Below are 13,722 nucleotides of genomic sequence, written 5' to 3'. Positions count from 1 at the left end.
TTGACACCGGTATCATTCGTATAAAATTATTGTTTTATATAAATAAACGGGCCGATGGATGAGGTCCACCTTGAGGTGATAAAACGAGTGATATTGTCCCCCCTTTACGAGGTTTGTTCTTTGGTTGAACGTCAAAAAGTACTGAATCCAACTAAAAAATATTTCTGTGTTTGTTGTGCTTGTCCATGTAACAAGGAAGGGTTAATATATAACGATATGACCGGATATACGTGAGAAAGCGTAAGGCATCGCTAGTAAACAATTTAATGTAAATACACAGCTAACAATGTACCTAACCTTCGGCATTTAACAAAATAAAGGCTAAACTATACACGTGGTAGTAATTATAAAACCAATTTATTATTATCTATATCATTTTGGCATTCATTTTATGGATTTAAAAAAAAAATAATTACACTAAAATATTATATACAGTATAAATGTGTTCTATGTTTTTAAATTTGTCTAAAAGCACTTTACAAAATTTAACTAGCAGATTTAACTAGTGTCGTTTATTAAGAGTATAAAGTTACTTAGGCGATTAAGCCTAACCTACCAGCACACTAAATAGTTTAGTGAAGATTAAAGTTCGTTCATACGAAACATAGGTACTGATACTTGTTTACATCAGTCAGTCCCCATTCATTCTATTATCGCTTAAATAAACATAGTAATAATTGCTAATTATTAAACAAATCCGGGTAGCGTAACTAATCATCTAGTTTAAATTAATTAATAACTAAAAACAATTGTTTCTAAGGAAATTAAATTAAAAGAAACGCAAAGGAATCGTACAAAAAGAAAGCGTTTCACGAACTTTTTCACAGCCAGTTTCTGTACCTTCGAAGAAAACCAATAAACATGCGGGTTTCTACCATCATCATTTTGGCTGTTTGCCTCTTTAGTGTAAGTATATTATTTTTATGTCGCCTCTAGCCACAGAACATTTCTTTGGCTTTTAATGTATATTTTTTTATACTATTTCTTATTTATATATCCGTACCTATTCTCTTTAGATCACCCAACCCGATACTTTCGGGTTATAATTAAACTAGCTGACGTTTTTTAATACCGAATCGAACTCTTGTTTTATTAATTTAATTAATTATCTATATATATAAAAGAAAGTCGTGTTTGTTACAACATTTATAACTCGAGAACGGCTGGACCGATTGCCATGGTTTTTGATTTGTTGGATTTGTTTCCGCCCCGAATAGCAGAATAAGCATTAATTTAAGATTTTAATTAATTTTACGAATGCAAAAACCATATGGTGCCATCTGTTGACAAAACTACGCATCATTTTACGTCGAATTCGTGTCAGTACAAGAAATTCCGATGTTGAGGTGAATGAGGAGATGCATAACCATGCTTTGATCCTGATCAAAAGATGTTGGATATCAGAAAGTGCTTAACATGCAGTATCGCCATATTAACGCTAGAGAGAAGATGCCTAATGTGTAAAACTGCCATTCTTCTTTCGCAATGGCAAGCAATAAAACATTTCTGTATTTGCAAAAGAGTTGTATTAATGTAATACTTAACATTAATGAAATCGTAAAATAAGTTAAATTAAAGTAACAACGATATTATAAGGTTGTAGGGCGGAATGAAGTTAGCCAGGTCAGCTAGTATATAATAAATTTGAGAACTGGCAGTAAATGTAAAGAAGCATTAATATGTATTTCTTTAATGAAGCATCACAAGTGTACATTGTGTTACCTACGTGAATAAATGATTTTTGAACTTGAATTTGAATACGTCCTTAATCAATAAATTATGTTACAGGTTGCTTTCGCAAATGACAAGGACGCTGGACCTGCAAACAGCCTTGGTCACCACAACCACAATAGGAGAATAAAAACGGTGAGTTCAATTTCCATAAAAATTAAATGTCATTAAAAAAATTTTACTCTTAGTAAAAACCAAATGAGTCTGGTTGCCTAAACTGTAGAGGGGGAGAATGTATAATGAATGATAAAATGAAAGCCAATTTCGTTTGATTGTAATTAGGCAACAGAACATCTTATATAAGATCCGCGATTATCGACGTTTTTCCATTAAACCAATTACGTCATTTTACATTTCAATTTACTACCTATAATGAAGTAATTACCTCATCTAAACCGTATCAGTAGATAAATCGTAGACATACATGTATGTATCAAGGAAAAGCGTACCAATTATTTTAAATTTGGCAATGCATTAGTAAGTATCTTGGCCGTATGCGGCCATGTTCTTAAACTAGGTAACCTTTCTACCCATTTTTCCTCTGTTCTATAAGATAAGGAAGATATTGTACGTAGAAAGTACGATTTTTAATAAACATACAAAAAACACCCTTAACATTTTATTTTTATTTTAGTTTCCTGATGCTGCTGCTGGTAAACAACCCCAGGACCCGAAGGTCCCCAAGAATCCCAAACTCCCCAAAGTTCCTAAATTACCCGACATCCCCAAAGTTCCTAAACTACCCGATGTCCCCAAAGTTCCTAAATTACCCAAAGTCCCCAAAATTTCTAATGAACCCACGGCACCTAAAAGTGTAAATTGAGGCTAAGAAAAAGGCCAAGAACAAAACGGAAATTTTAAAATAAAAATTAATATATATTTAATACGCGAGTCAAAAATTCGACTCTAAAATGTTAATCGGAAAATAAATAATATGTGTTTTGAATATGTAATTTATTATTAACCCCAATTTTTTTAAAATACAACAACTAGCGTATCCCATATTTTTCAAAGTTCAGTTTTCTAACGCATAGGCATTAGACCTATGTCATAGTTTTTTCATTAGAAAATTTAAAAAACTCAAGTATTTTTCCAAAATAGTGGTGTAGTCAAAAAGGGCGTGTGTTTCATAGATTTATCGTCATCTCTTCGTACGTAAAATTCTACAAACGCAATATTTCTGTTCACTTACCATCTTTTATGAAAGCTCTGAACATGAACATTGCCATCAAACTATTAAATAGTAAGTCCAGAAACTACTACAAAAGGAGGAAGGAAAGATTTTATCACGCCTTAATTAATTTATGTCGATTCTGTCTATGTACTTTACATAAACAAAGGCTAAAAGATTTCTTTAAAATTATGGTTTTAGAATAATATGCTTGAAATGGACTGACTGTTTACTGAGATGGGAAATTATTAACTGGACGTGATATGGTCTAACATCCCGATATACAACGACCTTCACCGAGATGCTTATTTAATGAAACGTATTTTATATTTAATTTAATATGTCAATAAATATAATCCATATAGGTTGTCTAGCAAATTTCAGTCCAGAGTATTTTAATTAATATAAAAAAAAATATTTTTTTAAACATTTCACCGGTATGATTATTAGATAAATTCTATACCAATCGAAAGTATGAAGCCCATAGAATATGCAAACGTTAGGTTGTTTTTAATCAATTAATTATTTATGTGTATATTTTTATGTGACACTCAAGTATATATACATCAGTAAAAAAGAAAGTTATAGTGATACATATATAATACTACCCTGATTAAAAAATTTATTGAAAAAAATTTAAAAAATTTACTACATGCAAATTATAAAAAATTTTTTTTTTTTTAAATATTAATTAAACATACTCTGGACTGTAATTTGCTAGGCAACCTATATGGATTATATTTATTGACATATTAAATTAAATATAAAATACGTTTCATTAAATAAGCATCTCGGTGAAGGTCGTTATATATCGGGATCTTATACTAATAAGTTCTTATTAAGAACGCCTGCCAAATCTAATTTCATATCGAAAAATGGAACATGGCCGTAGTCTGACTGAAGAGCTCCTCCACCCAGGATCAAGCTACAAGCTACTGCCCTGCGATTCTGTAACTCACTTTTCGAACTCACACAGCGGTTTTCGCATCGGCGGTCGCTCTCAAATCAGTCGTGAAGCAGTCATTTTATGATTTGGCATTCTGAAAAGGTGGGAGCTTGTAGTTTATTGTTTATCAGAATGCCAAATCATAAAGAGAACTAATGGCTGGACTAGGTATATTCGTTTACGTATTCTATTATTTCGTCGTAAATTTGTAGTTTTTTTGTGCAGAATACAACATCATTTTTGTCTTTGTTAATTTCATTGACAAACCAACCTTTCCGATATAGGATAACCCTGACACGTACATCTCTTTTGATCGGCAATTCTTGTCCTGTACATTCTAGTTTGACGTGTGCAGTACTCTTTATGTATATGTTTTAAGTAATCTTATGTATTTTGTTTGTACGCCTTTCTACAGCTACATTTGTGTTCAAGGGTACAGAAAGCCTTATTAAAATCTACGAACACAATGTAATAAGTTTTATTTTATTCTTTATATTTTTGTACAATTTGACGGAGGATATGGGTTAAGCTGACTGCAGCATAGATGTTTAGGATGATTTTAATCAAGGATATTTATAATTTTTCATAATATAATTTTTGAAAAAAAAAAACTTGTATATATTAGATATTAAGGTAATCTATAATTAGCTATATCTGCTTGTGTAACAGTACAATTATTGATTTAGGCCAGTCCTTACCTCTTTAGCTTAATTCATATTTTTATGGTTATGTTGTGTAAGTTGTAGGAATGTTTAACATTTACGAAGTAATATAAAAGTATAGCACAGTAGAAAAATGATAATACACAGTTGGGCTGAAAGATTCATATTGACGCTAGAGAGAAGATGCCTAATGTGTAAAACTGCCATTCTTCTTTCGCAATGGCAAGCAATAAAACATTTCTGTATTTGCGAAAGAGTTGTATTAATGTAATACTTAACATTAATGAAATCCTAAAATAAGTTAAATTAAAGTAACAACGATATTATAAGGTTGTAGGGCGGAATGAAGTTAGCCAGGTCAGCTAGTATATAATAAATTTGAGAACTGGCAGTAAATGTAAAGAAGCATTAATATGTATTTCTTTAATGAAGCATCACAAGTGTACATTGTGTTACCTACGTGAATAAATGATTTTTGAACTTGAATTTGAATACGTCCTTAATCAATAAATTATGTTACAGGTTGCTTTCGCAAATGACAAGGACGCTGGACCTGCAAACAGCCTTGGTCACCACAACCACAATAGGAGAATAAAAACGGTGAGTTCAATTTCCATAAAAAATAAATGTCATTAAAAAAATTTTACTCTTGGTAAAAACCAAATGAGTCTGGTTGCCTAAACTGTAGAGGGGGAGAATGTATAATGAATGATAAAATGAAAGCCAATTTCGTTTGATTGTAATTAGGCAACAGAACATCTTATATAAGATCCGCGATTATCGACGTTTTTCCATTAAACCAATTACTTCATTTTACATTTCAATTTACTACCTATAATGAAGTAATTACCTCATCTAAACCGTATCAGTAAATAAATCGTAGACATACATGTATGTATCAAGGAAAAGCGTACCAATTATTTTAAATTTGGCAATGCATTAGTAAGTATCTTGGCCGTATGCGGCCATGTTCTTAAACTAGGTAACCTTTCTACCCATTTTCCCTCTGTTCTATAAGATAAGGAAGATATTGTACGTAGAAAGTACGATTTTTAATAAACATACAAAAAACACCCTTAACATTTTATTTTTATTTTAGTTTCCTGATGCTGCTGCTGGTAAACAACCCCAGGACCCGAAGGTCCCCAAGAATCCCAAACTCCCCAAAGTTCCTAAATTACCCGACATCCCCAAAGTTCCTAAACTACCCGATGTCCCCAAAGTTCCTAAATTACCCAAAGTCCCCAAAATTTCTAATGAACCCACGGCACCTAAAAGTGTAAAGTGGGGCTAAGAAAAAGGCCAAGAACAAAACGGAAATTTTAAAATAAAAATTAATATATATTTAATGCGCGAGTCAAAAATTCGACTATAAAATGTTAATCGGAAAATAAATAATATGTGTTTTGAATATGTAATTTATTACTAACCCCATTTTTTTTAAAATACAACAACTAGCGTATCCCATATTTTTCAAAGTTCAGTTTTCTAACGAATAGGCATTAGACCTATGTCATAGTTTTTTCACTAGAAAATTTAAAAAACTCAAGTATTTTTCCAAAATAGTGGTGTAGTCAAAAAGGGCGTGTGTTTCATAGATTTATCGTCATCTCTTCGTACGTAAAATTCTACAAACGCAATATTTCTGTTCACTTACCATCTTTTATGAAAGCTCTGAACATGAACATTGCCATCAAACTATTAAATAGTAAGTCCAGAAACTACTACAAAAGGAGGAAGGAAAGATTTTATCACGCCTTAATTAATTTATTTCGATTCTGTCTATGTACTTTACATAAACAAAGGCTAAAAGATTTCTTTAAAATTATGGTTTTAGAATAATATGCTTGAAATGGACTGACTATTTACTGAGATGGGAAATTATTAACTGGACGTGATATGGTCTAACATCCCGATATACAACGACCTTCACCGAGATGCTTATTTAATGAAACGTATTTTATATTTAATTTAATATGTCAATAAATATAATCCATATAGGTTGTCTAGCAAATTTCAGTCCAGAGTATTTTAATTAATATAAAAAAAAAATATTTTTTTAAACATTTCACCGGTATGATTATTAGATAAATTCTATACCAATCGAAAGTATGAAGCCCATAGAATATGCAAACGTTAGGTTGTTTTTAATCAATTAATTATTTATGTGTATATTTTTATGTGACACTCAAGTATATATACATCAGTAAAAAAGAAAGTTATAGTGATACATATATAATACTACCCTGATTAAAAAATTTATTGAAAAAAATTAAAAAAAATTACTACATGCAAATTTTAAAAAAAAATATTTTTTTTAAATATTAATTAAACATACTCTGGACTGTAATTTGCTAGGCAACCTATATGGATTATATTTATTGACATATTAAATTAAATATAAAATACGTTTCATTAAATAAGCATCTCGGTGAAGGTCGTTGTATATCGGGATCTTATACTAATAAGTTCTTATTAAGAACGCCTGCCAAATCTGCTCCTCCACCCAGGATCAAGCTACAAGCTACTGCCCTGCGATTCTGTAACTCACTTTTCGAACTCACACAGCGGTTTTCGCATCGGCGGTCGCTCTCAAATCAGTCGTGAAGCAGTCATTTTATGATTTGGCATTCTGAAAAGGTGGGAGCTTGTAGTTTATTGTTTATCAGAATGCCAAATCATAAAGAGAACTAATGGCTGGACTAGGTATATTCGTTTACGTATTCTATTATTTCGTCGTCAATTTGTAGTTTTTTTGTGCAGAACACAACATCATTTTTGTCTTTGTTAATTTCATTGACAAACCAACCTTTCCGATATAGGATAACCCTGACACGTACATCTCTTTTGATCGGCAATTCTTCTCCTGTACATTCTAGTTTGACGTGTGCAGTACTCTTTATGTATATGTTTTAAGTAATCTTATGTATTTTGTTTGTACGCCTTTCTACAGCTACATTTGTGTTCAAGGGTACAGAAAGCCTTATTAAAATCTACGAACACAATGTAATAAGTTTTATTTTATTCTTTATATTTTTGTACAATTTGACGGAGGATATGGGTTAAGCTGACTGCAGCATAGATGTTTAGGATGATTTTAATCAAGGATATTTATAATTTTTCATAATATAATTTTTGAAAAAAAAAAACTTGTATATATTAGATATTAAGGTAATCTATAATTAGCTATATCTGCTTGTGTAACAGTACAATTATTGATTTAGGCCAGTCCTTACCTCTTTAGCTTAATTCATATTTTTATGGTTATGTTGTGTAAGTTGTAGGAATGTTTAACATTTACGAAGTAATATAAAAGTATAGCACAGTAGAAAAATGATAATACACAGTTGGGCTGAAAGATTCTTGCTGAATTCCAGAATAGGAAGAACAGGTAAAAATTTGTACAATATTTTTTATTTATTTTAAATTATAAGACATTGAAAAGTGTTTTTTACAAATTTATAGGGTTGCTTAGTTATCAAACAGGTTATATTTTATAGAACTTGATATATGATATATGATAAAAACATAAAAAGATTGTTAAAAAAAATAATAAGTAAAGTTTGTTCATTATGGAATATAAGATATAGGTATCACTTATTCCACGTCATTAAATTTGTCTCGGTAGACATCCCTATAGTATAATTAGTTACAAGGACCATTTATCAGAAGGAAAAGTGGTCAATTCCTCTATATTTTACAAATGTATTAATTAAATAGAAATAAGAACATTGTACTTATGAAATAATGTTAATATTGTTTGGTATTAAATAAAATTTTAGGTCTCCGTTCGGACAGAAAAAATAAAAATTGTATTTTAAAATAAGTTTTCCAGATTAATTCTGTCTAGTAACGCGAAAAATGTTCTATGTAGTACGTATATCAGATTAGCACATTTTAGATTAGCAAATTTTAAAAATTTAATGGTGTTCTCAGAGTTATTCACTTAGAATAAAATGTAACCTAAGTAGTTTCGAATTAATTAAAATAAGTTCATACGAACGTCTTTTCAAATCAATAGATTTTTAATTGTCCTATGCTTCATCGTACACCGTTTTTTAGATAAGTTATAATCAATATATGTAGTTATTAACTTTTAAAAGGAAAATAAAAAAACTCATTAATATGAATACCTAGGATCAATTAATTAAAAATAATTGACTTTATGGAAATGAACTGTTACAAACGTAGAGACGGTATAAAAGTCGGCGTTTCACGAAATATTTATAGAAAGTTGTTTTACATTAGAACACTACTAATAAAAATGAGGCATTATTCCATCATCATTTTAGTGGTTTGTCTTTTTAGTGTAAGTATATTTCAAATAATTTAAGTCTTGCGCCTCTTGCCCAGGAACATTTCTACACGTTTTATTGGTATTTTTAGACCCTTTGTCCATAGTATCTTTATATTTGACTGCCTCATTAGTCTAGTGGTTTTTATGGTACATGGCAGATTAGATAGGTAAAATACCAAAACTTTTCAAGCTTGGAAGTTGAATACCACCATGCTCTTTCGGTACCACTAGTATCTCTACAAATTTGCACTATAATATAGCATAGTTAGTCCCTATATTTATGCAACAGATTTTTAAACAGATTTTTACCAATGTTCGATTTTTTTATATAGTGTGTCAAGTGTGTTATATTTGCCTTATGCAAGATTTTATCAATAAATTGAGCTACAAGTTGTTTTATAATTCATATTTTTTTAAAAATCGTACGACATATTAAGTCATTCTTTATTTTTTTGATTAATATGTGAGTATATTTTTGTTGTTTTTAAAAACAAAAATATACTCACTTCAAGCATTGATTTCATTACAAGTTATACCAAAAAAATTGGTACGGTTCGTTAATTTTATTTACCAATCCTTTTGCCTTTCGTGTTACTTCTTTATATGTAATAAATACTTATATAAGCAATTAAGTTATAACCTCAGATTAATAGTGTCAATAGAAATGACAGACATTTAGATATTCACAAAAGTCCGACAACGCATTTGAGACCGTTATGTTCGGTTATTTTTTATTTTGGTTTAGAATATTGTAAGTCGTTCAGACTTCCAGCACAATTAAACTGATTTGTCAATAATATGTCATTCATGGCCTCCGGTCGACTACGTAGTCGAGTCGGGTTTGGTCGTGGAACAAGTACTTGAAGTATTACGGAACTTGTTTGTCACAGTCTTACTATTAATACAGGCTCTGGTTGGTGCTGGCTCTCACTTAAATTGAGCAGTCGAACGAACCTAGCCTAACAAAGTTGACTCTACAAATTTTTAACAACGCTGATATAACCTTTTTTAATAGTATACCAACCCACAGGTTGTTTTGTTTTTTTAAATATAAAATCCTAAAGTTCTACGTTAATATTTATTTACTTGTCTGTCTGTCTTTCCACGTTAAATCTTCAAGTTTTTTAGGTGATGCCTTCGTTCCTGTGACGCTTCGTTTTTTGAATTTCTACCTGTTTGTTGAGGAATTTACGAATGTCTTAGACACAAAACTGACGACGTAGTTAGGCCTGTTAATCAATATAAATAGGAATGAAGCGCAAAATATGTTATTAAACGCAAAACTCGATGACGGCTCGACTAATTCGAGTGTATTTTTATTTATTTATAACTCTGAGGAAAGTTTTATGGTCACAAAATTTGGAAAAATATTTTAAATTTTGTACTTTCATTTTTATTCTGGAAAAGCGAACAGTCAATATGTTGGTATGTAGCTACTAAAAAGGTAGTCTAAATAGAAAAGGCGAAGTTCGCTGAGGCATATAGTAAACAATTAAAATTACCAACGATACAGAAGCATTACTGGGAAACCTATAAAAAGGTTTTCGTTGGATTGAATTGTAACGTTTATAAAAACGTAATAATATTAAAAAGTACTAAGGGGGCAGTGATCCTGATGACTGCTAATTGTAATTTTTTGATGACAAACATTTTTATAGCAAAATTCTTTAGTTTACTTAGTCAAATATAGATGTATACAAGTTCTTTTAAAAGTTTCAGCAATATCAAAGAGGAATTGATTTTGTATTTTTCTCATACAGAAATATTTGAAATGCAAAATTTAAAGAACTATTTGAATACATTGCACTGGCGTTATGTGATTTTCAAACAAATAATAGCTACAATTGTCACATTATCATATAGATGGATACACTTTGCAGTTGAATTTTCTGGAAATTGATGTTAGTGGACTTCAATAAAGTCCGACTTGAATGGAATTACGATTACGTTCACAGCTCTTATATTTTACAGTTTTATATTTCAAAACTCACATGTAATTTTCAAGTCAAACTTTTTCTTTACTTTGGTACAATTCTATTCTTAAAACTATGCAATAGTGCCTGTGGTTTTTTTTTGCAGAAAACGCCCAACATGTATCCTCTTAGGCCGGGTTCACACGGCATTGTCCTGCACGTTTTTTAACGTACAATCAGCTGGGTATTCATATGGTAGACTTTTATTCGTGTAAAAAAAGTTTTTTAATTACTTTCGAAAAAGGCTAGAAATGCATCCTAATAAGCTTGCCACGCAACTAACCATACCAGACCTAATAAATAGGCTTAAAAGGCGACAAATCCTAAGTCTTGATAGACACGGTTAAAAGAGAGAAGCAGTCTCGATGGAGATTTTGCTCTGAACGCCTAACAGCTCTCAACACATCTGCTCATAGGCTAGCTGACTGATTGCAAGATAAAGACTTATAAAAAAAAATTACATTCGGATGTCTATTAAAACTTTAGAAAACTTATTAAATTTACTGAAAAAATCAAGCCTACCAAAAACAAATACGAATATGCAGAAATACATTAATACTAAAATGAAATTAGCCATCTGTACGTACATACGTTCACGTTAAAATTCATATGATATTTTTCCAGTAGAAATGACGTATGAATAGTACTATGTACATTGTACACTGTATGCCACTATTTATTCGTTAAGACGTAACTGCAAAAAACGTGCAGGACAATGCTGTGTTTACCTGGCCTTAGGGTTAATTGGACTAGATTAATTCGACTCCGAGACTCCACGGTACTGATCAACCAGTGTTGCAGTATCCAAAACTTGAAAAGCTATCTTAGAACCCGGCTTAGCAATAAAAAACCTAGTTCATAAGATGGATTTGGCACATCCAAATTTCGAACTCTTGTTCTGGTTCCAGCCACATAGTCCAGTCCAGTAAAACAGGTATAAAAAAATATCTTACACCTGATTACATACAGGCTCTAATTTTTTTTCTTCTGAGCGTGTTTGCAATCATCCTAAAGCTAGGAGCGAATCTGTACTGTGGAGCTGTCATCTACTCATCTACTGCCTAGAGCTACTGCCGGTCTTCTAGCAATAGAATATGGTGACGTTTTAGTCGTCTCACATACTCTTCTACGTTGAGTTGGCGAGCGAGTTCGTTCGGGTGAGAAATTAACCGCTCTTTGTGTTTAGCTGCCAGACTCCGGATTTCCTCTTTGATTGTTCTCATTGAACTCTCGTGAACTTCGTCATTGGTTATGCACCGTGTTACTTTTGCAATTGCTGTTAGGATCTTATTCTGTTGTCGCTGAAGTATATTTATGTTGGTATCACTTGCGCTGCCCCACACTTGCAGGTCATATGTCTAAATGGATGACCTTTTATATAATCAGTTTGTCTAAAAGTTTAGATTTTCTTCCTAGCATCCAGTATAGATAGATAAAAATATACATTTAACTGGACTATAGAAATTTTCAAAGAAAACATCAAGCGTGTTATTTCATCAAATACGGGTCGCCTCCAATCAACGCTGTTTTCTTTACAAAATTCTTCTCAAAGCGAACTATGATCTTGTTGGCAGGCATAATAAATGCCATAGTAATGTGTATTTTATGAGAAGGTGATAGAATTCCCTATCGTATGATCGTGTTTCTTTCAGTTAGCCTAGACAAATGTTTGTTAAGGATTCCCGACACCTGGAGCCGTGTTATACATCTCTGTCTGAAGATTACTTTAACGTCAACAGTGACAATGATTGAATGTATGGTGAAAGGAATATTAAGTTCGTTATAAAATTATGTGCCTTATACAAAGGGGTGTATTTTCCTCAAATTATGTATGACCAGCTGCTTGCTTTGAACCAGTTCTTCACTTTTTCGAAATGCCATTAATACATAGTTAAACTTGTAACCTAATTTTAATCTATATTAAAACAGAAATAAACTTACTTTATTCTATTAAAAATAATTATTAAAAGTAAAATACACTTAAGCTTAAGAAAGTTTTTCACGGGTTAATTAAAATTTGATGTTAGTAATTTATAGTTTTGTAAAGCTACGGATAATTTTATAATTTCAAATAAAATAATGAAATGATTATGATGATCAATTTCCACAGATTCAACTCAACAAAGATGTCTAACAACCAAAAAGGTTATACGAACTATATTGAACGCATTCGACGGTAGCGCTTTACGCACTATTTTTGTACGCGCGTGATTTGTTTCTGGGTTTCTCTAATAATAATAATTTGGAATCCTCACCTCATATTATAATTCGTTGATATTTAGTTGAAAACTAATAAGTTGATATACGTAATGTAACGTTGAGCTTAGCTCGATTACAATGCATACCTCTTTCATAGAGTTTCACCGCTAAGTTGGTACGTAATTTCCTGCTCGCTAATCTATAGGCTGATACGTGAAGGCTTTGTAGCGCGGGAAGGCGGAACTCATTAAGAATTTTGAAGTTGGAATACACTTGTTATAGGGGCATATAACATAAATGAGATTTTGTCTTTAATTAATAAAATAAAAGTACTTTAATTAATCTCAATAATCTGTCATTAAAGTATTGAAGATTGCTCTAGATTTAGCAGTATGTGATTTTTTTCACAAATAGAAATTGAGCAATTAAGTAGAAAAGAAGAAGTAAGTAGCAAATAGAAGTTGTAGAATGTGAAAAGGATTTCAGTTGCCTCTTAAAGTAGCGCGGTTTGCACTACAGGCGTAATGGATTTTGCGACCCAACCCATCAGAAAGGTTGCCTTGGTTTAGACTTTAGACTGACACTTAATTCGATATAAAAAAAGGCAAAGCGACCGAGTCCCTGTAAATGAAGATTAAAATAAAGGTGCGAATACCAACTCAATAAATAAAATGTTCTATAAAGATCATATGGTGTAGATACGCGGGGGCATATATATATATATATAATCTTATGGTGGACAC

General features: G+C 31.4%; 2 protein-coding genes across 2 annotated transcripts in view; one reads left to right on the top strand and one right to left on the bottom strand.

Annotated features, from left to right (window-relative positions):
* LOC125060179 (suppressor of lurcher protein 1) overlaps positions 1 to 13,722 on the bottom strand; it is a 267,859-nt gene that overhangs the window by 150,363 nt on the left and 103,774 nt on the right. The gene's annotated exons all lie outside the window — the stretch shown is intronic.
* On the top strand, positions 836 to 2,648 carry LOC125060188 (protein PELPK1-like). Its single transcript, XM_047664957.1, has 3 exons — positions 836 to 906; positions 1,789 to 1,866; positions 2,366 to 2,648. The coding sequence occupies exons 1-3, from the start codon at positions 862 to 864 to the stop codon at positions 2,552 to 2,554; spliced, it is 312 nt and encodes a 103-aa protein (XP_047520913.1). The 5' UTR covers positions 836 to 861; the 3' UTR covers positions 2,555 to 2,648.

The sequence above is a fragment of the Pieris napi genome, chromosome 21 (genome assembly GCF_905475465.1).
Source record: "Pieris napi chromosome 21, ilPieNapi1.2, whole genome shotgun sequence".
Taxonomy (NCBI): domain Eukaryota; kingdom Metazoa; phylum Arthropoda; class Insecta; order Lepidoptera; family Pieridae; genus Pieris; species Pieris napi.
The sequence above is the reverse complement of the archived record's forward strand: the minus strand, read 5'-3'. Positions and strand labels throughout refer to the sequence as shown.